This window comes from Typopeltis vanoorti, chromosome 2, assembly GCF_054136105.1.
Source record: "Typopeltis vanoorti isolate ZY-2024b chromosome 2, IOZ_Tvanoo_1.0, whole genome shotgun sequence".
Classification (NCBI taxonomy): domain Eukaryota; kingdom Metazoa; phylum Arthropoda; class Arachnida; order Uropygi; family Thelyphonidae; genus Typopeltis; species Typopeltis vanoorti.
In genome coordinates this window covers 82,560,017-82,586,281 of record NC_143550.1, presented here as the reverse complement: position 1 = coordinate 82,586,281, position 26,265 = coordinate 82,560,017, and the positions used below count along the sequence as shown (strand labels likewise).

General features: G+C 35.5%; 1 protein-coding gene across 8 annotated transcripts in view; it reads left to right on the top strand.

The window, feature by feature from the left end:
- Upf2 (UPF2 regulator of nonsense mediated mRNA decay) overlaps window positions 1–26,265 on the top strand; it is a 705,876-nt gene that overhangs the window by 249,986 nt on the left and 429,625 nt on the right. For all 8 annotated transcript variants that reach the window (XR_016550243.1, XR_016550244.1, XR_016550245.1 and 5 more), the window contains 2 exons: window positions 8,156–8,290; window positions 22,531–22,637. Coding sequence is in view for 5 of the 8 variants with exons in the window: in XM_090412106.1 (XP_090268232.1) it covers window positions 8,156–8,290; window positions 22,531–22,637 (242 nt within the window). In the remaining 3 variants the exon portion in view is untranslated. The remainder of the gene's footprint in view (window positions 1–8,155; window positions 8,291–22,530; window positions 22,638–26,265) is intronic.

Genomic DNA, 26,265 nt, shown 5'->3' with positions numbered 1-26,265 from the left:
TTGCTATCAACAATAACATAGCGAATTAGGCTTTCTTAGTTCTAGTATTTTCTCTGCACATACATTTGTGGACATCTGTATGTTGGAACATATTAGTAATGACTATTCCATATCCTGAGCAGAAATCCAGCAGATACTTACTGTTATTAGCCTTGCCCTTTTCTCCAAATTTTCCCAGAATATTTCTGTATGTCTGGTGGTATTCACTTCCTATTCTGCTGTTCTACGACTAGTACTGCTATTGCCATTTTCTTTGTCATCTATCTGTTCTTATGACTTGGAAAATTCCTCCACTTCTTCCTTAGGAATGGGACCATAGGCAACCAAATAACTTTCATTGTTCATTTCCCCATTTTGACTTAATACTGTTATAATTCTACCTGAAACTGACTTACAGTCAAGAAGTTTATCTTCATGTATGGTGTTGAATGCTATCACTGCTCCTTGATTTCCTTGATCATTATTGCCCAAATATAACATCTGTACTTATTATTTTATAAATCTCACTTGTTCTTGTCTTCTTTGTTTCAGTGATGCTAATTATGTTCACTCAGTACTTTTTCAGTTCTTCTGCAGCTAGATTTCCTTTTCATTAATAGTACTGATATTGATGGTTCCTATCTTCAGTTATTCTGATGTTGAGCTTGAGTCTGTTCTGCTGGCTTTTCACTGCTCGTTCTGGTTCCCTGATGAAAACAGTATTGACCTTGTTTGACCAGGTTACACTTCAGCCAGTATGACATCTTGTCATGTACCAGAAGTGAAAATCCAATCTTGATAACCTCTGACTCGAATGCAGCTTCTTGTTCTCCCAGTTTCTCTTCTACAATTTTTCTTGGCCTCTTCTCAAGTATTTTTGCATAAACCTCTGTCATTTTTACTGGAAAACAAAGGTTTTTCAGTTGTATTTCCCTTTTTTTTATAGATGGGAACTATACTCAAATCATCTAGAATTCAAACTTTTGATCAGGCACCTTCTGAATTATGTAGTGTAGCACTGTAAAACTCATTTCCTTATCAGCATTTTTAGTTAATTATCATCCACTCCAGCTGCTGCTCAACATATCAAGCTTTTTTCTCCTTCAGGTATTGATGTATATTTCTAATTGCATTCTTCTTGAATATTTTTAGCTGCTGGAATGTCACTGATTGTTGAATTTAGCAATCTTTCAGTATAATTATTACATATATCCAGAATATATATCTTCGCTTCATATATTACGATTATCATCATGTTCTTTCCTCTATTTCTCAGCTTCAGTACCTCCAAATTGTTTTGCCACCTTCCTGATATTTATTGTCTATACTCCTCTATTCTTACCAAAGTCCTTTCATAGCTTCCTTTTTTTTTTTTCCCTTGATTGTCTGTTTAACTTCTGTCATTAAGTGGAGTTCTGATTTTCCTATCCTTGCAGACAACTTCACTACATGCTTCTCTGGCTGAATCAATTTTTTCTTTAGGATCTGCCACTGAATCTTGTTCTGTTCTTGGGGAGAAGGGTACTGCTGATAATAGCAGATGAATTGCAGCCAAAAGAAATAGGAGATTAGGTGAGAGGGTGGCTGTTTGTTTAAAGCAGTCTGCTGTGAGATTAAGGCCAATAAGGCAAAATATATGGTTGATCGCTGCTATATGCCAGGGATGATTATGAAGACATGCTCAGTAAATTAGTACAATGAGTGAAGGTCAAGTGATTATGGAGATATAAATTGGAAGAAAAAAAAATCACATAGCAGGAAGGAAATGGAATATATATATATATGCCTACTGAGAGATAATTACTTGAGGCAGCATGTGATGGAGGGTACTTGGAGGGGATGTATTGGACCAGTCATAAGATCAGAACAGCTATATATATATAACTAAGGCCATATTGCTCCTGATTGAGGAAAGTGACCATGCAATGTTGACTTGGTAGATTATATAACATGAGAGATATTCTGTCAAGAAGGGATGTAAGTGGAACTACAATTCAGGTGACTTTGACAAGTTAGGAGGAAACTTGAAGCTGTGCTTTGGCATGAAACTCTGCAAGATAAGGATGTTAGATGTTAAATTGTATACCTAAGGTCAAGAGGATTAATCAGGTAGGAATTAGATGGAGTTAAGCATATGTTGCAGGAAAAAAAAATGGTGTGGAGGGTGCATAAGAAGGGTGACCAGGAAGCTTATAAACAGTATAAGGGTCAGACAAGACAGGTGATCAGCATGATGAGGAAGGCAAAATCAGATTACAAGAAAAAACTAACCAATCAGGCCTAAGAAAATCCCATAGTTCTTTCATTACATGGCAAGTAAGAGAAATAATGTATATGGAAGAATAATCTTTATGAGGTTGATAGAAGTATATAAAATAGTTGACTTACTAAGTGACCATTTTGTGAGAATATATCATCCAAGTGAGGTGTGACATACATAACAGACTTATGTGGGGAACAGAGGTGGATGAATTGGCGGTTCTTGTTGTATTGCAGAATCTCCATGTAACTATGGCTGGGGGCTTTGGGATATCAGCTTGCATTTTATGAGAATGTGCAAGTGAACCGGCAGTGCATCTGACTAGGTTCTTCAATTTAAGCCTCAGACCTGGTAGAGTTCCGAAGGAGTGGAAAGAGGACAAAATAATTTTTTGCATAAAGGAGGTTCTAAGATTGCAGTAGAAAATTATAGTCCAAACTGTACCCCAGAAGTGGTGGTGAAAGTACTGGAAAAATTGGTCAAATAGAGGGAATTCAGGAATGGGTGGATAAGAATATGATATTCATGAGGGACAACATGGCTTTGTGAAGTGTCAGTCATACTTTAGTAATTTACTAACTTTTTTCTAATAGAGTGACAGCTAAGTTGGATAAAGAAATTGGCTACACAATGATTCTCCTTGATTTTGCAAAGGCATTTGGCAGAACCCAAAATGGAATTGTTATGCAAATTACAACAAATGGGATGGATATAATACTGCTTATGTGGATTAGAGGGTGGCTAATGGACAGATATCTAAAAGTGGTAATAAAAGAGCAGAATCCAGGTGAAAGCTTGTGACTAGTGGTGTGCCCCCAACAGTTGAGAAGAATTGTGAAAGGGAAGCTTGGTGAAAAACAAGCTAGATTCAGGCTGAATAGAGGCTGTCAGGATCAGATCTTCACTTTACGACAAATACTTGAGAAAGCATGGGAATATAACAAAGATCTGTATTTAAGTTTTGTAGATCTGGAAAAGGCATAAGACAAGATGCCAAGAGAGAAACTATTCAATTTGCTACAGCTATGTGGTGTCAATGGGGCATTATATCAATCAATACTTAGTCTTTATTTGAGTTGTAAGTCAGCAGTTAGAATTGAAGGAAGTACAAGAAGATGGTTTAATGTTAAATCTGGTGTCAGACAAGGATGTACATTATTCCCTCTCTTATTAATTATCTATATGGATCACATTATGAAAAAAAGTGGTATTAAAACTGATATCAAAATTGGAGATGTTAATGTCAGCTCTTTGCTTTATGTGGACAATGTTATACTTCTAAATAAATCTGCTACAAGTCTGCAAGATTCCCTGACTGAATTGAATAACTGTTATAATAGATATGGTATGAAGGTCAGCAATAACAAGACAAAGACAATGGGCAGACGCATTAAAATATCAACTGCATTGTGAATGGAGAACCTATAGAAAAAGTGAAACATTTCAGCTACTTAGGCATAATTTTTAGTGAAGATGGTAAATTAAATATGGAAACAGACAACAGAATCAATAAAGCTGATATGGTATGAAGTTAACTAAATAAATTTACATGGAATCAGAGCAAAATTAGTCAAAATATTAAATTAGCTGTATACAAGACAAACCAATTTTAACTTATGGATCTGAGAGCTGGGTCAAAAGTAGAACACTTGACCAAAGATTAGAGACCGCAGATATGAGAGTCCTGAGAAAGATTAGGGGCATGGACAGATGGCATCAATGGCAATATCATATTAAAAACGAGGATATTAGGAAAGAACTTGACATTGGCAGCATCCAGGAATGCATTAGCAGAGCTAATCTCAGGTGGTATGTTCACTTAAACAGAATTGGTGAGGAAATATTAACAAAAACAAGTGTTCTCTGCCAGGTTGGCATGAAAAACCCAGAGGAAGACCAAGATATAGGTGGATTGATGTGGTAAAAAGTGCTTTAGAAGATAGAAATATAGGATCTGATAATGTTGGAGTCTTGACAGGTAACAAATTGATTTAGAGGAAAATTGTAGATAGGAAGTTAGTAATGGTGTAAATTTTTCATGTAGTACTGTCATATCCTGTACACCCCTTGAGGATACATGGCAGAAATTTGATGATAATGATTAATGTGGGTTCAAAGTGTGCATCAAAACACAGCTCCTTTACATAACATCTTTCTGTGGCTTCCAGTGTGTCTTTTCTTGGTTGCAAAATACCACTTAACAGCTGACTTATCTGGAACAAAATCTTGCAAAGAAGGGTAATTTTTATATATATATATATATATATATATACAGGGTGTTCGGGATAAATTTGACATATTTATAATTAATTATATTTTTCCATAAGTTACATGTATTAACACACACTTCTCTTCATTTAAAAGTTTGGACTCTTCTTCATTCATATACAAGATGTCAGAAAGGATGGATAGCTGGAACCCACCTGAATCATGGAAGAGAATAACTTGTATCATGATGATTCGTGCCCGCCATCAAAATAAGGATATTACGACTGCTGCCCAATGCTCCCTGAATACAGTAAAAACAATCAGGCATGAACTAGAGACTTGCAATGGTGACTACGAGGATGTAGCAAGAAGAAAGATCCCTAGCAGACGATCTGATTGCGTTCGTACAGCAGAATTCCTCGCAAATCTGCAGGAACAGGTGTTGAAGAACCCTGGCATTGGAATTCGGGCTTTGTTCGTGGAGTTGCTAACTGTAGTCAAGCCCTGGATAACAAGGGTAGCCAATGGTAGGCCGTATGTATGGCAGCAGGATTCGGCCCCTTGCCACACCTCTGGGAAAAGTCAAAAATGGTTGTCTGAAAATTTCTACGACTTCACCAGTCCAAATGTTTGGCCTCCAAACTCCCCAGACCTTAACCCCATGGATTATTTTGTATGGGGCGCAGTTGAAAAAGACACCAATCGCACTTCCAGTAATACAAAAGCCCAGTTAATGGATAAAATTAAAACAGTTTTTGCGTCAGCTTGTTCGAGGTTCCGAAGCAGAATTGAAGCTGTGATCGATGCTAATGGTGGTTATTTTGAGTAAATCTTGTTGATAGTATTGTAATTAACTCTGCCTGTAATGTTTTTTTGTCAATTCATTAAATTTAATAGATACAAAGAAGATTTTCTTTTTCCTTACGAAACTGTCAAATTTATCCCGAACACCCTGTATTAATATAGTTTAAATGACTATAACACCGAGAATAAAAAAGAATAGGTGTATTGGCGCTCTTGCGATAGCTCACGCACGTAGTTAACTTTAATTGGAACTTCAGCACGTTTTCCTTTTTAAACTGTACTATAGTTTTTTTATATTAGATCTGTTGTTGTTGTTTTATAATGTCTGTTATTTTTTATATAATTCTTTGTATTTGACACCTGAAGAAGTTGATTTTTTCAACGAAACTAGTAGTGTCTCACGATTAAACCTTATTCTTTTTTTATTCTTGGTGTTATAGTCATTTAAACTATATTAATATTCATAACATTATTTACCAAGTAAATATGAACCTAGATATATATATATGTGTGTGTGTGTATATATATATATATATATATATATATATATATATATATATATATACATACATACATACATACATACAGTCATACCCCGTCTTACGCAAATCCGGAGTTACGCGGTTTCTTATGTACGTATTCCCGTCCTTCTTCACGCCTCACCACTAGTCATATCTTTCCGCCGCCAGCTGCATTCGCCAGTGTCGCACATGCTGTGAACAAGCACTGATGTGTGTTTCGTGCAGTCTCCATTCAGACATGGTTTTTATAGTCTACAAACCTTGCGATTGTTTAATGTTATGGCCTTGATAAAAATTTTATCACATAAAAAATAATAATAATGTTGTCCAAAAGAAGTAAGTCCGATTCTTCTACAGCTATTAAGAAAAGAAAAACATTGACTTTGGAAAAAAAAAAACCTCAACATTATTAAGGATTTTGAAGGCAGAATGAAAATTTGTGAGCTAGCAAAGAAGTTTGATCTACAGGAATCCACAATAAGAACAATCATAAAAGAAAGGTTTATAGATTTTGGAGGACATAGATTCTAACGAGGAATGAATTGTAGCCACAAGGCAAGGAATAAAAAAATCATTAGTTTGCTATGAAGAAATTTTGCTTGACAAGAAAAAGACATTATGCCGTCAGATGAATCTATTAGATTTTATGAAACCATCGACATCAAAATGACTTTCTTTTTTTATGTACAAAAAACTACAATTATGATTATATTTCTTAAAAAAAATGGGTGTTTTTGTAAACCATTGGTTCCAATTAACTAATATTTTGTATGTTTGTATGTATAAATTACATGCAAAATTATACCCCGAGTTACGCGAATTCGATTTATGCGCTTTTTGTTAGTCCCACCTACCACGTAACTTCGGGGTATGACTGCATATATATCATCAATAAGTCATGCAGGGTGGAATGATTCATCGATAACCTCAACTTCCATTTTATTTCATTCATTTGACTAAAACAGAGCCTACATAGCTCAGTTCCCTTTGGTTGGAAATACCTAGATTCGATTCCCATCCATGACATGCGGGACCTTTATCTGGTCTCTTTTGACTAAAGGTGAGTTAGCCTGTCTCATATGGAGGTAGAGGGGTTTTTCGTCCCTCAGAACAGGCAAACTGGCCCTTGAACACACATTCGCACACCAAGCTACAGTCAAAAATACATACCTTATAATTATCTTGAAAATCCCTCATTGGGAGGGCTCAACTGGTCCTAAGGGATGGATGAGGAAAATTGAGGGAATCTGACACGACGACAACAACAACATTTGACTAAAACCTCATTCACACAATGATGTACTTGCTGGTATAATGGCTACAATTTCAATCAGTTTTGAGAGAAATAGAAATCTGTCCTTAGTATTCATTGTTCTTTCATAAAGAGGTCTTGTATATTTAAATGCTTCCCTAAAACTTTGAAACTCGTACCACTTTTTCACCAAATTTGTTGAAACTATTTCTTCATTATTATCATCAGAATATGTCCTGAAATGTGTACCCAAAGTCTTAATTGCTTCTTTCACAGTCAGAAATTGCCAAATAATTGGGAAATTGTTTGGCAATTTCTGATAACTTTTTCACCAAATCTTTTTATGAAATAGATTATTCCATTGTCCATTAGTATTTTTCGTTCAACATTTGAATGCTTATCTGAATACCATTATATACACCTATATATATATATATATATATATATTACATAAATAGTGTATATACATCGTATATGCTATTTATGTAATCCAAAAATTTCTTTAAAGGTTGTGGAACTTCTCTCATTTCTTTCAGTTAATCATTTACTACTGTTCACACAGTATTTTGTTGCCTTATTAGTAAGTTTTCCCTTTGAAAAATGAGTGGCAGTTGTTTGAATTCATCTATCTACTCATTTGACATCAGATTCCATACAATCGCTCCTTTCCTGAGACCTCACCAGGTGGTCCTGTATATGCTTTTCTGGTGTCTTCAACTCTCTGAAGATCAGTCACCCCTGACACATCATCCATCCATCTCTTCCTCTTTTTCCAGAAACTTTACCTTCTATTACTGTTTTGAGAAATTCTCCTTCCATCCTTTCAATGTGTCCAAAGTATTTCAGCTTTCTTCAAATATCTGTCAATATCTTTAAGGAACCTTAAAGTCTAATCTTTTCTAGCACCCATTCATTTTGATTCTTGTAGATAGGCATCATCATCATCAAATTCCTGCCATGTACCCTCAAGGGGGTGTACAGGATATGATAGTACCACATGAAATGGTAACACATGACTATTAAATTATTTAAAGAATTTACAATGTATACTGGAATATTAATTAAAAGAAACTTTATCTTGCAATGAAATGATAATGATTTGTAATTATTTATTCTAATACCTATATCCAGATCTTAGTAAATTGGAGATAGAAGATGAACTTGTTGATGTTGAGGAAAAATTAGATGAAAGTGAAGTCAAGAGTGAGTTAAGTGGTAAACAGGATGAAAAAGATCTCACAGAAACTCTCATGCAGGAAATAGAAGGTATGATTATTACAACTGTTTTAATAGCTTTGTGGACTAAGTGTGAATCATTTGTAAGGTCCTTCATATATTTTTTTTCATATGTGTGGTTCATACCCATGGAAAGTTATTAGCAAACCTCATGTTTATTAAATGTAATATTGCATATCTAGTGTTTGTAGATATAGTATATCCATGCTACTTTAGTTTTCTTACCTCTCTATTTACATTCTGTGAAAATTATTCTGAACTATTCAGGTTCAGTGTTAAAAGTACTTTTTTTACTTGAACTCCTAGAGCATTAACATTACACTGAACAACGCACAATTTACATCTGAAATGAAAATAGCAATTCTTTACTAATTTCAATGTGCTGAACATGAAAATGACAATAAAATCTGTTGATTGGCTCTTGTTTAGGAGAGACTTAGTCACATTGCATACATAATTATCATTTGGCACTGCTGTATTTCAACTGCATCAGCCAATCATACACAACCCCCCCCCCCCCCAGGAGCTATTCCATCATTGGCTCAGAGGGCAACCACATGAGTTTCTCCAAATTTCTCCATGGCCTGAGTCCAGAGGTGGGTGGTGAAAGCAAGAAGATTGTAGATTGTGAGTGATGGAATCCGTACTGTTGGTGTGTGTCTAATTGGTTCAGGAGTTGGTTGTTGATGATTTTCTCCATAATTTCAGAAAGAACAGAAGTAAGAAGGTTGACTATTATTATCTTTCTTTTGGATGGGCTGGATACAAACCTTTTTTTTTTAACCAGAATTAACACCCATCCATGTTGTCAGGTAGATAACAGGATAGGTGTTAATTCTGGGGCACAATAGGTGGGATACCATTAGGACCAGATGCCTTGTTTGTGTTCAGGTTATTAAGGATTATTTAGATTTCTTTTTGTCAGAAGACTATGGGAGATGTGGAAGGAGCTGTTCTTGGTGGAGTGGAGGGAACTTTTCTCAAGTCATCAATGTAGGAATTCAAGAGAAGAAGTTGCACCGAATGGCCTTGGCAAGGGACCAGAAGGAGCGACTGCCATTTGGACAGGAGGCAAGTTTTGTAGCATTTGGCCCTTTCAAAGTCTGACTTGGACTATAGGATTATTTTGCAACTGTTGAGCTGCAGTATATGCAGAGTGGGCAGCTGGAGTTTTGGGCTTGAGCCAGTCATGATAAGCAGAGGTTTTTTCTTTTACAGCATTGGCACACTTTTTTTTTTTTTTTTTTTTTTTTTTTGAGCACCAAGGCTTGGATGGTGGCTGAAAATTTGGAGCAGAATAAAGGATGAAAGCCTTCATTCCTGTGATGATGATTTCTGTTATTCAGTATGAGCAGGTGTTTGGATCAGAAGAGAAGCGGTGGTCAGACCATGGGGAGGAGGAATAGACATCATGGAGGTCCTCCCAGTTGGCATCCTTGTCATACCAAAGGACACAAGACTGAACGGGTGGATGAAGGTTGTTCTGTGGTAAAAGAGACTTGTATGTTGTGGTCCAAGTTACCAAGAGGAGAACTGACAACCATAGTATACCTGGAAGGTGAGCTTGTTAGGAAGAGATCAAGTGCATTTGCAAATTGGAGAGGGGTGTCAGCTATTCTGGTAGGAAGATTGATGATCTGAGATAGCTCATTGCTTATGGTAAATGCTGCAGCATTCCTACCTGCTTGATCAGTGAAACTGGAGAAGGGGAGCCAATATGACTTGTGGACATTGAAGTCCCCAAGAAGGATGACCTCACTATTGGGGTATTTTGATTGCAGAAAGTCAAGCTTTAGAGAGAGATAGTCGAAGTCAGAGTGGTTGATGGAGTTTGAAGAGTGATAGAAGGAACATATGAAAATGGCAAGTTGATTTGATAGAGAAATTTTGAGCCAGAGCAGATCAAACAGTGAGGATTCAAGGATTTGTAGTCTCTGGTATGGTATGTTGGTTCTGACAAATGTACAAATGCATTTGTACATTTGTCAGAAAATTTTTTCTGACAAATGTTGCAGAAAAAGCTGTGTAATATGTAGTTTGGGCAGTTGAGGTTGCCAGTTGGGGTTCTGATAGAAATAGTAGTTCTGGTTTAGATGACTGTAGGTGGTAGTGCACATCGTTTATATTGCTGTTTAGGCCACAGAATTAATGTTGGTGGTTTTTATGGTTAAAGATGCCAAGAAATTATATACTTGGTTTTAATCCTTTACCCAAGGAAGCAAAACAGTGTTTTGTGTGTAAAATATATTCATGTCTGAGCTACCTGCATGTTGAGGCTAATGACTTCACATCACTTGCCTTGGTATGTATCCCATAATGCAAAGCACACACACACACCCTTTCAGACATGTAAAATGCTATACATAATGGGAAGGGCCACTACCCAGACTGATTTTGACCTATTTGAAGGTGTCATCAGTGGGAACCAGACCCAGAAGAGATACCAATGTTGAAATAATGCAGAATTCGTATACAAGTAGCCAGAAGGTGCTAGACCTTATTAATCAAAATCTCTAGATGACAGAAAGATGTTGAAAGTTTTTTTTTTTTTACTTTGGTTCTACTATACATTAAAGATGCCAAGGAAGCAAAACAATGTTTTCCATGTGAAATATATTCACATCTGAGCTACTTGTTATAGAGGCTAATGACTTCACATCACTAGTATGTATCCAAAGCACACACTATTATGCATAGCATAATGTATTGCAAATTGTACGATTTGATGATAGCTGATCAGGAAGCCTCCAGGTTCGTTACTAACTGGTTCTGTCAATTATACTATCTAGCAGCTGACCTGCAGAGTCCAGTTGAGGGTACTGCTGTATCCTCGAATGGGGGAGGGGTCTGGGAGCCCCTACAGTGAGATTGGTATGTCATTGAGGGTATCACTCTCGCTAAGTGTGGAAAGAGTGGGGAGACAGAAACCGGAACCCTTGGTCCAGCAACTAAACATGGCTACAACCACTTCAGGTCTCTAATAAACAAGGTGGTGGTACTTCACTGGGTGATGAAAGACATCTACCACCTAGAGGTCTAGTTATCATTTCCTCCAACTAGGGAAGATATTATATATATATATTGTATGCAAGGACAGAACTAGCTATTCTTGTTGGCAGTCATGTTCAGCGTAATACTGCTCTGGAAGCAGTAGCGAGTTGCCTATAATCACAGTATGCTCAATATATTTGCCACTGAGTTCTGAATTAAATGAAATAGAACTTGATAATCTCATAATGTAACTGCCTCAGCTCATACTCCTAATGGGTGACTTTAATGGACATAAAACTCTGTGGGATTGTGCCAACACAAATAGATGAGGTCATATCATTGAGCGAATGCTCGACAATGATGACCTTCCCCTTATTAATAATAGATCAGATACCTTCTTCCATATGCCCACTCTTATTCTACATTCGATCTTACAATCTTCTTTCCTGCCATTTTTCCACTGCTCACATAAGATGTTAATGAAAACATATATGAAAGCGATCACTTTCCTCTTATCATCACTGTCTTCACAAGAGCCATATCCTCCTACATAGATACCCTGTGGAAAATGGACCAGGCTGACTGGAATACATTTTCCCAATTTACAAAATTTAATACTGAAGCAGTCAGCCAAACACCTATTAATGAAGCAGTGAAGTATTTTACAGATTGTATTGTCCATGCATCCACTGCAGCAATTCCAAAAACAATACAATATGTAATATTGTAGATAACCTACCACAACAAACTTAATAGCAATAAAGCGCCAAGAGGCTATTTTTCTGGCGACATAAGTTAAGGGGGACAGTAAATCCCGTATTATTTTACAGCAAGGTACGATTTTCGATCTCTGAGTTTCGTACCCAGCTGTAAAATAATACGGGATTTACTATCCCCCTGAACTTAAACTTAATAGCAATTATATATATTTGGTTTAATCCTTTATCCAAGTGTAAGCAAACAAAGTTTGCACCTGAAGTATTTTCAGGACTGGGACAACTCGTGGTAAAGGTAGTATAAGTTCTGATCACTTGCCTTAGTATCCCATAATGCAAAGCACATCTCCTTGCAGACATGTATATTGCTATGCATTAAGGCAGCGTTTCTCAGATTTTCCCTACACAGAACACTTCACAAATCCTGAAATTTTCACGGAACACCTTGGTTATTTTGTAGTGTATTAACAATTAATTAGTAATTAATAATTAATTGTTAATACATTACAGTATTAATAATTAATTATGGCATAATCATAAAGAGTATTAGTACACATATGTATATGGTGTGACATGTTGACAAATATAAAATTGCATTTAAATCAGTTATCAATCACTGGACTAATGAAATTTTGTAGCATATTGTAGTTTCCTCAGGCCAACATCATTAAATTAATTTGTGCTGATTTTCATTGACATATCCCATTCTGATCACCAAAAATTTATAATATTATTATAAGCACTTACGAGTGAATGCAGACTTTTCTCCTGTGTGCTGGTAGTTTTCCCCTCCTTTTGTACATCCTGGAGATCGCTTTGTAGACTGGAGGTGAATGAATCACAGTGCGTCACAAACACCAAAATTAAACTAAGTTCCTTGTCTCTGATTCATATTAAAATTTAAATCTCTAGGCCTATTACTTTTAAAAAAGCACGGCACTACGGTTTTGAAACAATCACTTTCACCCTACAATATGAACTTGCGAAGAAAGTATTCAGTATTACTAGATTTGAGAACCAGATACAAGACTACCTTGATCTTCAATTTCAGTGGAAAAATTTTCTTTATATTTCCTTGCTGATTGGTCACTAACATTTGCAACACATATGTTATTTCATTCAGTTTTGAGAACAGAGGATATGCTGCTCATCATTGTAATCAGTTTGCAGGCAATTTTTATGACTGGTCATAAACAGTGGTATTCCCTTTCCCGAATGTTGAATGATTTCGATGTGAGAAAATTAACGATAATTCCTGAATATTTCCATGTTTAAAAATATGCAGCTTGGTCACTGACATTTGCAACACAGGTGTTATTTTGTTCAGTTTTGAGAACAGAGGATACACCGCCCATTGTTGTAATTGGCTTGCAGGCAATTTTTATGACTGGTCATAAACAGTGGTATTCCCTTTCCCGAATGTTGAATGATTTCGATGTGAGAAAATTAACGATAATTCCTGAATATTTCCATGTTTAAAAATATGCAGCTTGGTCACTGACATTTGCAACACAGGTGTTATTTTGTTCAGTTTTGAGAACAGAGGATACACCGCCCATTGTTGTAATTGGCTTGCAGGCAATTTTTATGACTGGTCATAAACAGTGATATTCCCTTTCCCGAATGTTGAATGATTTCAATGTGTGAAAATTAACGATAATTCCTGAATATTTCCATGTTTAAAAATATGCAGCTTGGTCACTGACATTTGCAACACAGATGTTATTTTGTTCAGTTTTGAGAACAGAGGATACACCGCCCATTGTTGTAATTGGCTTGCAGGCAATTTTTATGATTGGTCATAAACAACGGTATTCCTTTTCCCAAATTACTTCCATGTTTAAAAATACATGGCTTGGTCACTGACATCACAGAACACTTATTCACTTTCTGCTGAACACAATTTGGGAAACCCTGCATTAAGGGAAGAGTCACTACCCAGACCAATTTCGACCTTTATTGAGGTCTCATCAGTGGGAGCCAGACCCAGAGGTGGTGATACTAAGATGGAAGTAATGCAGAAGCCATATCATCATATACCAGTTGCTGAAAGGTGTCAGCGCCTTATTATTAAAATTCTCTGGATTAGAGATAGTTGATAGAACGATATGTGGATGAATGAATGAAATGATATATGGTGATATGACTTCTGCATTACTTCCACCTCTGGGTCTGGCTCCCACTGATGAGACCTCAGTAAAGGTCGAAACCAGTCTGGGTAGTGACCCATTCTTTAATGCATAGCAATATATATGTCCACAAGGAGATATGCTTTGCATTATGGGACACTAAAGCGAGTGATCAGAACTTACACCACCTTTACGACGAGTTTCCCCAGTCCTGAAAATACTTCAGGCACAAACTTTGTTTGCTTACACTTGGATAAAAGATTAAACCAAATATATATAATTAGTAGCATAGCCAAGTGAAAAAAACTTCCATAAACTTAATAGCACTTAAACGTTTTTGGACCAGAGTACATTATATGAGATATCAGAGTCAAAAACAATCCTGGATTAAATTTACATTATCAATTAATCAAACAAACAGTACAAAAATTGTATAGGATAAAATCTGAAAGGTGAAAGGCAGATACAGAACACACCACTTGTCCACCTTGGATAGTAACGGATGTATTTTTTTAGATGGGATGGGCAAAGCTATTGTCTGCAATAGCTTTGCCCATCCCAAAGCTATTGCAGACACTTTGTGAGAAAATGTTGCCAGGATCTCAGCAACTGATTCCTATGCTCCTCATTTTTTAATTTCGAAAGAAGAAACAGTGACTGAGCTTTTGCACCAAGGGGCTTGAGCTATAAAATTGGTCATTTTGTTAAGGAGGAATTCAAAAGAGCTCTTTTGCTGTTTCCCACTAGAGCAGTGGCCTGGATGACATCCATTATGAGTTGATAAAACACTTCCCATCATCTTCTGTGGATCTTTTCCTACTGCTATACAACAGAATATTTACAGAGGAAGAGTTTTTGGACTCTTGGCATAAGTCAATTGTCACTGCTATCCCAAAGCCAGGCCAAGATCCAGTCTAGACCAACAGTTATTGTCCCATCGCTCTGATTAGCTGTCTTTGTAATGTCTTGAAAAACATAGTAAATACAAGGCGTCTCTAGTACATAGAAAGCAACAAACATCTTTCTAACACAATGTGGCTTTCATAGACACTGATGAACTTTGGACCATTTGGTCCATTTAGAAAAATGTATAACAGATGCTCACATAAGCATGCGGTTTCCTGAAACGAGCATGCTGTTTCAGTGTTCTTTGACATGGAAAAAAGCCTATGACACAACCAGGAGATATGACATATTAGAAGACCTGTTTAATCTTGGTCTTGGGGGAGGGGAAGACTTCCTGTTTTTTAAGAACTTTCTATCCAGCTGTGTGTTTCAAGTCTGAGTGGGAAGCACATTATTTGGACCATATTATCAAGAAGAGGAGGTTCCTCAAGGCTCGGTCTTAAGTGTTGACCCTTTTCACTATTAAAGTGAATTCAGTTACTGAACATCTTCCTCTCACAGTAGGCAACTGCCTCTATGTCAACAATTTCACAATTGGTCACTCTTGCAATATGGGGGTTATTGAAAGACAACTTCAACAAGCAATCAATTGAGTCTCATCATGGCCTCTTTGTCATGGTCTCAGTTATCTGCTGAAAAAAACCATCTGTGTACACTTCTGCCAGAAATGCACTCTCCACTCTGATCCTGATTTAAGAATGGGACAAACTATTATCCCTGTAGTTCCAGAGGCCAAGTTTTTGAGACTCATCTTTGATAGAAAGCTAACTTTCTTTACACACATTTGCCATCTTCAAAATAAGTGCAACAATGCATCGAACATTCTCCACAATCTATTCTCTAACAAATGGGGTATTGTGTGCACTTGTACATTCAAAGCTTGGTTATGGGTCTCAGGTTTACACTTCTGCAAAGGAGAGTATGTTCCAGTGGTTGGATCCAATCGATATCAGGGTATCCAATTAGCTATTGGTGCTTTTCACATGGCTCATTCAAAGCCTTTATGTTGAATCAAACAAATCCTCTCTATCGCTTAGACGAAAACATTTGTCCTATGCCCTAAAAATAAAGCCCTTCAAGATCATCCTATATGGACTTGTCTCTTTTTCTCTATGTTGGGAGGTCCTATATCACACACTTCAGACTGCCATCTGTTCTTTTGGTATACACATTAAAGAGGCTATGGAAGCTATTGGCACGAGTGTTGACAACATTACCTGCACCAAACAAAACAGCATTCCTTCATGGCAGTATGCATTCCATCATACTTACTCTCACACATATTCTCACTTTGTCAAATACAGAAGTCTCATACAACCTTGCCTGTCTTCCTTCAATTGTTTAATGCACACAGAGCAGCCCATTCTTATTTCCTGTCCATCTTATACTGATTGTTCAAGATCAGAGATCTCTGTTGGCTATCCTGCTGTGTTTCCTAGCATTACAATCTCCAACCCACTCAATTGCAGTAACTATACAGCAGAGTTGTGTGTCATTTCAGCTCACACTTGTGCATATCAAAGAAAACTACTAGTAGTGTATAATTTCTACAGACTCTTTGAGTTCTTAACAGGCTATCTTCTCTCTGGTGTATAATCCACAGCCAGTGCTTGGTGTGGTGCTTCACATCTTTTACAAAATAAAGACCCTTAATTTTGATGTTCGATTGTGTTGGATTCCCAGCCACATTGGAATTATGGAAAATGACATTGCAGATGCAGCTAGATCAGCGCATTCTTTTTTAACGTTCTGTTTGACAATCCCTTATACTGACTACACCCAGGTTATAAAATCGAAGTTAATTGTCCAATGGCAGCAATATTCCTAGCAGGAAGCTGTGACAGACAAATAAATCTCATGAGATTAAGCCTGAAATTGAGCACTGACAGTCTAGTCAACATAGGAACAGAAGAGAGGAAGTTGTTCTTGCTAGGCTCTGCATGTTTACTGAGGGCTGATGACCCACTTGCATGTGAGAAATGCAACAACCATCTTATCATTAGTCATATTCTGGTGGAATGCAAGCACTTCACACAAGAGAGAAATGATATTTTTACTTATCTGGCCGAGCCCTATACACTTAGGCAGATGTTATCAGACTTGGACAAATTGTATGATGTTTTTAAATTTTTACAAAACATTAATTTATTCAGAGACATTGGATTATAAATTTGTTTATACTTAGATACCACGTTGTAGATACTAAACTTTGTATATACATTTTATTTATTCAGTTATCTTCTTAAAACTTTGTACATGTATTTTATATTATTCACTAATTTATCAACCTTGTAACTATTTATTTATTTGCCTGTGTACTGCTGTAACCTGTGTCCTGGCACAGTATGACCTTTGCTGTCCTTGCACCATGAAACCCCAAATCAATCAATCAGTGGGATGCCCCTGTGATTTTATCTGTTGTTTTTCATAGTTCAGATTCAGACATGTGCTCTGGCTGAATAACTGAAATTATTCTTGTTAGATTGTGAAGATATTGAGCTCGCATTCTAGTAAAATTCCCAACAAACTTGCTAGGGATGTGAAGCAAAAAATCAGCCCATATTGAAGCTTACGACTGCAACAAAACAAAAAAAAATCAACAAATCTGTATCCAACTTGAAGGGCCACGTATGGAAATACTTGCCTTCTAGTACCTTGCAAGGCCATCAGAGGATGCTGTTGCCTACCTCATGTTCATTGGTACTGTCATAACATATGTCCAAAACTTTTATTCAGCCTACCTTGTAGTGGTGAAAAGAAGTCTATATATAGCCCATAGCCCATTTGAACAAAGAGAAATAAAAAATTGGCTACCAGGCTTTCATACCATCACTCACCCCAGTTATCTCAAATATAATGCAGTAAATTCCTTCACTATCTGCAATCCCAATAACTAATCGGTGACCACCAGTTTGGATTCACCACTCATAATCCACAGCAGCTCTCATAAACAACATTCCTGCTAGCTTTGGAACAAGTGATTAAAAATTTTTGAAGAAACTTTTCTGGCTTCTCTTTATCTCCAGAGCAAATAATATGGTTTGGCATCTGGGATAATTTAGCAAGTGACTGTTTTGGATCTCCTCTTTTTGTAATTTAATGAACAATTTTCTTTCAGATCTTTTGTTGTGTCATATTAGATATATTTTTACACCAATGCCAGATTACATCAGGGCTCCATACTGTAAGGTAGAAGACACCTAACGAGTATAATAAATTGTTGGCTGCCACCATTTTGTCTCTTATACATGAACGATCTAATCGCTAACCTTGAATTCTATCCATATAGTTGATGAGTACACTTTATACCTCTTCATTTGACAAACAGTGTAATGTTCAAACATTCCATGTTTGAGCATTATTCAGATATATGGAATCCTTAAATGAATTTGCTAGAAAAGTTTAAGTCATTCCAATTTTTGTTCCAATTAGATCATTTACAGCAGCACAAAGAGGCAAAATTATATTACAGTAATTCTGCTCTGACTAGATGGAATTTAATGAATTTTGGGATTTAGGATGAGCACACAAAGATATGTGTTCATCCTAGGTATAATTCAGTTTTGGTTTTTCATTTGGTACAGTTAATCCTTACTGTTTAGGTTAAAAAAACAAACAAACAAACCTTTCTGATGTTTATTTGCAGCAGAAGTAAGACAAAAAAAAAGGGTATTCCCAACTACACCTTTTCTTTAAGTTATGATAAGAGGTAGCAGAATACTAAATTCAGCAAGCACAGAGAAATACAATACTGAAGAATATTTTTGTTGAGTTAGTGAAACGAAAATGTGCTGTTAAAGCAATTTTTTTTTCCTTCTAGTTTCTGACAAATTGGCAACCCATTGTTTATTTTGAACTTGTTTTGATCTGATTAAAAAAAAAAAGTTGCTTTGCTTAACTAGCCACACTGCACTTATGGTGAATCCACTATAGCTTATCTATGCAACGAAAAGTGAGATCTGTCTGCGTGTTTATGTTTATCTGATATTGTGAAGGCTGCCAATACACACATAGCCACAATAATATGTATACTCTCTCTCTGTCTAAAAATAAACCAAACTTTTGATAGAAAATAAAACAGGCCAATTATAATTATTCAAATCATTTATTTCAATCAATAAATAATCTCCCTCAGCTTCGATACAGCATTTGGCAAGGTCAATTAATTTATTAAATGAGTTCTTTTAATCTTTTAATTTAATTTTGGGGATACTGTCGAGGGTCGTGGTTACTGCCTCTTGAACGTTTTCAATGGTGTCATATCACTTTCCTTTCATCAGCAAATGAAGTCGGGGAAAGAGAAAGAAGTCACAGGGTGCTAAATCAGGTGAATATGGCTAGTGATCCAACACACAAACTTGGTTTTTGCTCAAAAACTGTCTCACAATGTTCAAACGATGAGATGGTGCATTATCGTGCAAAAGTGACCAGCTGCCTACATCATGATATTCATGCCGTACTCGACGAATTCTTGCCATCAATCGCTTCGAAATTTCGAGATAAAACTCACCATTGACCGTTTGGCCAGGCGGAACGAATCCTTTGTGGATAATGCCCTTGGAATCGTGAAAACAAATCAGCATTGTCTTTAATTTTGACTTCTCCAAGTGACTTTTTTTCGGATGCCCCTCTTCTGGTGGTTTCCATTCAGCACTAGTGCTTTGAAAAACTTCATTTTTTTTTCAGATCGTTTCAAACTTCCTTGAAACGATCGTTTCAAGGAAGCTTCAGTCCTTATGATCGGTTTTGATGAGGTCCTTGCAGTGGTCAATTTGATACATTTTTTGGTCGTCAGTCAACTTGTGGGGGAACAAATCGCAAATTCAATTTACAAAGGCCCAAAATCTCAGTCAAAATGTTCTGCACAGTTGATTTTGGAATCCCCAATTCATTTTCAATCAATCTCACGGACAATTTTGGGTTTTCTTTGATGAAATCATGCACTTTTTGGATGTTAACTTAGCTTAGTCCAGTTTTTGGATGGCCTGGCTTTTCGTCATCCTCAAGCGTCGCACAACCACTTTGAAATTGCTTAAACCACTCGTTAATTTGAGCATGGGATAAGCACATCACCGTATGCTTTTTTGAAGCATTTGATGCGTTTTGGTAAAACTTTTACCAGGTTTAACACAAAAGTCAATCGCAGCTCTCGGTTTGAAACTCATTTTCCGACCGTTCGTCAAAACACACTGTCAATCTTGGCACTATAACTCGGCTTCCAATGAAACAAATGTCATAAACAGTTGACACAACACTAAAGAAGGTTGCTGCTTTTGACAACAAAAAGATACAACAGGTGGCTCCACTAGTTTCTTCTACTTTCAAAAAGTTCGGTTTCTTTTTGGACAGAGGGTGTAGAATTAATAAAAAACTTTATTTATCAAATATTCCGATCTGAGAAATATTTACTAAATAAAGTTTTTTATTTATATATGCCTAACAGAACATTCTCAGTGTTAATCTAGTTCAAAGAAGGAAAATCTGTTTTTCAGGTTGAAATATTTGTCAAATAAAGTTTTATTAATTTTAAACATGTTGTGTCTGTGTGTATATTAGCAAACAGAAACATACTAATATCACCAGGTATTGATAGTTATTTAGGCAGGAACATAAAAGGAAAATGTTTATTTTCATTTATTTTATTAACTGTAAAACAGCACAGATGAACAGATGATTTTCATGGCTTGTTGTGAGGTGACCCTATAAATTTTCTGAGGCTTGTGGCAGTTTGAAAACAGTCCCTTGTTTAGTCTTAAAACTGACTTCTCTCCATTTCCCTCCCTCTAGAATTCTGAATTCTAAATAAATCCAGTAGTCTTCAGGATTCCTGACTAAACTGAATATGAAAATGATCATTAAAAAGATGAAAATAGGCAAAGAAAGAAAGAAAGATTGAAAACCAACTGAATCCTGAATGAAAAACCTATAGAACAAGTAAAACGTTTTAGCTATTTTAGCACAATTTTTAGTGAAGATGACAAATTAAATATGGAAATAGACAACAGAATTAGTAAAGCTGATATGGTAGGAAGTCATCTGAATAAATATATATGGAATAAGAGAGAAATTAGTCAAAACACTAAACTAGCTGTATGCAATTTTAATATATTGATCAGAGTGGCTGGGTTTGAAATAACACTTGATAAAAGACTAGAGACTACAGATATGAGAGTTCAGAGAAAGAGCAGTGGAATCTTGACAGAATACAGATTAATTTGGAAGGAAATTGTTGATAGGAAGTTAATAATGATGTGACTTTTCATGTAGTATTTTCATAATACCCTGTCTGCCCTCTGAATAGTGTATGTAAAAAAAAATAATAATGATCCCATCCACAGTCAGTCTTTTGTAGGAAAGGATGCATACTTAGAAAAATGCATTCACAAGAAAAAGTATAATAATTTAATAATTATTGGATATTTTAGCCTGGAACAAACATGCCATCAGTGCACAAGCACAAGATAAACCTAGAACAACGGAATGTTATTTCTTCTTACAAATCTGAGTCATGTGTTGGAGTGTCACCATATGGGTGATTACAAACTAAGATGAAATTACAAATAAAACTAATTAAAATGAATGGGATGACAAAAAAAAAAAAAAAATCAAAATGAAATGTATTCACCTGCAATGAAATATTACTTGAAATAGTAATATGATGGAGGAGACAGGGTTAGAAAATGCTGGATCTGATGATAGCATCAAGGGATCTGCCCATAACAATTGGAAAGAGAGTGGTCATGCAGCCTTAAATTTTGAAGGTTGCCAAAATGTGTAATTTTCAGCTAAAAATTTGAGGTACGTGAAACTGCAGGGGACAAGTGATTATGACAAGCTTAAAAGACATCTGGAAGCAATGCCATGACATAAGGAATCTGCAAGGAAAGGATGTTAGTGCAAAAGAGATGGACAAGGAATGCTGAAGGAACTGATATCAAACTGTATACCTAAGTTTAGGAGGATAAATTAGGAATTAGAAGTATGAGTAGTATGATTAAACAAAAAAAGAAAGAAAATGTAGAGGTATGCAAGGAAAAACGAAATTAGCTAGCTTGGCAAAGAAGGCAAAATTAGATTATGAGAAGAAATAGTCTGAGCAGGCCAAAGGAAATCCTAAGCCACACAAGTTTTCATTCAGATGTTTTGTATATGAAATACTTTTGTTATTTTTAAGTCTGCTATGCCTCTGATTGTCTCTCCTAGAATAACAGATGGCTTTTACTTTTTATGATATCTGATTATTTAAAAAGCACCATGCTTGGTAGATCAAGAAAAATTTAGACTATACCTGATTGTGAAACTTGCATTTAGGCTTTCTGGTTTTTGTGCATAAAAACATTTAAAAGTAATGTTAAGTCTGCTGTATAACTTGCTAATATTGTCTATTGTTTGTCTGTAAAAAAATGTATATAACTAATAAAGTAAAATAAATATTTACTGCTTTCAGTAACTTTGAAAATGACACTAAAAATATGAAAATATATTGAATAAAGAAATAAATAACTCCATCTTTTTCCTCTTTTATAAGATACTGAAGAGGAAGCTGGTACTAATGCAAATACTGCAAATAAATTGCTACTAGAAAGTTTCCTGGCTTCACTTCTAAATTGTGTAAACAGAGAAATGATTGATCAGGTGTGTTATTTTATATTTTTGATTACTAAAAATAAAAAATAAAAATTTAAAAATGTATGTCAGTGGATTACTTTTAAATAGGGTTCAATTCCATCTGGGACATAAAGAATCTTTATCTAGATTTTTCATCTGAAGTGAGTTATCTGGTCTTATAAGGAGATAGCAGGGTTTTTTTCTCCCAGAAACTCTGGTTTTTCATTTTACTACTGTACTACAAATGTATAAAAATTAGCTCTTATAATTAGCACAGTCATGTATCACTTTCTGATATCCATTAGTCAATCTCCTATCCATCACAAGTTTATTTTGCCACATAGAATTTTGTCAGATGCCATGGCAAATCCAGAAGTAACTTCAGAGACATCTTTAACATAAGGAATGGTTAGGTTAGGTGATGACAAAATCATTGATAGTTTCCTTGTCATCTGCCTCTCATTGTGCTGGTGGTACAGAAGTGGTCCATCATATTACCATTCCTTATGTCCTCTTAAAAGTCTTTGAAGCTATAGCCAAACTACTTAGTTCTGTTGGCCTGCAAAAGCCCTTTCACCCTATTAACAAGATTTCTATTTTTCTGTGCTCTGCAAAAAAATAAAAACTTCTGCCTTTGGCTCATTCTGGAGTTTGTCAAATTTCTTTCCAGTGTGGGCTATCATATTTTGGCCAATGGCAGCAGTACATCATAATGAACATCTAGACTATATTAAATTCCAAGAGCCTAAACAGTCAGGACTTGCAGAACACACTGTCTCCACCAAACATCAAATCCTCAGGAAGATTAAGATTCTCCATAAAACTATTATTTCGTGGAAAAGCTGGGAAACCTATATCATCTGAATCTGTGAAATAGTACTTCTCCACAAGTTCCATATCAATCTTAGATTATTTTCATTACCATTAATATACAAAAAATAAAAAAAATGTATAATTAATTAATATTCTCTTGTTGAGGTTATTTTATTAAGAACTTGATGTATTTAGACTGTTTCACTCTATATCATGTACATGTAGTTAACATGTTTGCACTGTTGACTCTTCCGATTTCTGTCCTGGTTGTTTAATTTGAAAGTCACACTGAAGATACCTATGACACTAGGGTGACAATTCTATGCTAATAATATTATGTAAGTAAAACTCATTAAGTTTAATTATCATGGCTTATCTTCCAATTACTATTATAAAACATGAGCAGATTGCTATAGTAAAACCTACCTTTAACATATTGCTGTTTCAGCAGTACTTATGCCATAAGGTTCCACAACACGATAATGCAAGGTAAAGAGTGAATAATATATTTAATAGCCACATTTCAACCTGAAAATTACAAGCATTATCATCATCAGTGTCATCAAGCAGTTGAATACAAAGTAAAACATGAACAGATTATTACCTCATAATGTTATTATACATAGAACAACACAAATGAATAACAGAGGAAACATAGTATTTAAAAAGAAAATGACGTTAATGATGTGTGATTAGAACAAGACTCCCATATCTTTGATAGTGAGATGCAGTCATTCCAATTCAAGTCAAGATGGTGGAGTAAGGCTTTGGCTCTTTCTTTAAATAAATGTTCAAACTTATGGCAGCAATGATGGGGTAAGCATGTTTCAGATCTTAGGATATTGTGGTTGGTATCAATTCTGTGTTGTGCAAGTCCATATTTCTCAGATTTACTATTAATGATGTAAGATTAGTGTTCTTGCAGAATTGGTCTTCTAAAAAGGATGGTGAGCAGATTCCTGTTGAATATAGAAGATTGGAATTTTAAAAACTATTACATCATGTTCACATATGCTCTAAACTGCAACAACTATAATAAGAACTTCTGGACATCAAGCAGTATATTGATGGCTTCTCAGGGCAGACCATACAATGCATTTTTGATTCCTATTAACTGAGCTCAAACAACAACGAAACAGTACAAAGAGGTTCTATATAATATATTTCTGGCATCTCAGAATGAATCTCTAGAATCCTTATAATCTAGCTATATATTCATTCCTTTCAACAAACTATCATCATTGTTCCCATCTTCTAAAGATAAACGATACCCCCCCCACTCTTCCTGGCATCTACCAAGTTCCACGTGAACTTCAAACAAACTGGATGTTCAGTGGAGGAAAATGTAAGAACACCAATCTTGCATTGTTAATAGGAAATCTGAGAAATCTGGCCTTGCACAATGTGGAATTTACACCATCTATAATATCCTATGATATGAAACGCACTCACTCCATCATTACCACCATAAGTTAAAATGTTTATTTAAAGAAAGTGCTGAAGCTGTACTCCACCATCCAAACCTGAATCAGAATGACTGCCTCTCGCTATCAAAAATATGGGAGAGTCTTATTCTAATCATACAGCATTATCTTTTTTCTTTTCTTTTTTTTTTAAATAATAATACTATGTTTCCTCTGTTATTCATTTGTGTTTTTCTGTGTATAACATCACGTGACTCTTACTGTTTTAAATAATTCATTGTTCACGTTCTACATATTTGACTGCCTAATTACAAGTCATCACTGATTATGACTTGTAATTTTCGGTGAAATACTTTGCTATTGGCTGTTAAATATATTATTCACTTTTTTTTTTGTGTTGTCATGTTAATTTGCTACTTTTAACAAACTATACTATCTGCCGTAGATGATCCTATGGCACTGTCTACCTTTGGATGTGATTCCTAACAAATTCCTCTTTCCAGTATCTCAAAGACTACACCAAAAAATAATGATTCTGTTCATAGACATCATGCATGTACTCAGACCCAAGTTGAACAACAGCTTAGGGACAGCATTGCTCTCTCTCTTGCACATTCCTTCAGCAGCCATGCTGATCTTCCACCCAGTTGAACTTCTGTATTTAATCAAGCTCTTGCAATCACTTTAATAGTTCTCACTCATATCTTTTTTTGTCACATCCCCCCCCCCCCCCATGCAATCTGAATAGCTTACTGGATTTGTATACCTTACTCAAATGAATACTTAACAGCTCAGATATTTCTAGTGCATCTGATGCTTTCCTTCTGCTCGCATTCATTAGGATGATTCTTCCTTCCTTTTATTAGTACACAGTGATAAATGAATAACTGTTAAATGTAACTTGAAAAATTAATGGACGTTACAGTGTATATTCATTGGTATGAAAAATTGGATTATTGCTGTTTTTTTTATTGCTCTGACAACCACAAATAATTTGCTAAGAATGTTAACTTTATTATTCTACATAATGATATTCATAATTAGATATGTCATGGAATAATAAATGTTAATTAATGGAATTTGAGAAAGTATTAGTTAACTCATAATTGTAGAGTTCCTAAAGCACAGCTTTTGGTGATAGTGAAACCAATTGTTTTCGATCAACCTTTAACAAGACAAATTTTTAAGAGTGATGGCTCAAACTGATCCCTAATCTATTAAACAAAATAGTCAATGGGAATACATTCTGTATTTGGCTGTCATAAGATTTGTCTTCCTACAAATTTTTGTTATAAATATAACATGAATAAGAAATTAATATATAATTTCTTGTTCATGTGTTTAATTATATATAATTAAACAAGAAATTATATTATTGGTTTAATTCAGGTGCAGACTTTGTTTGCTTACACTTGGAT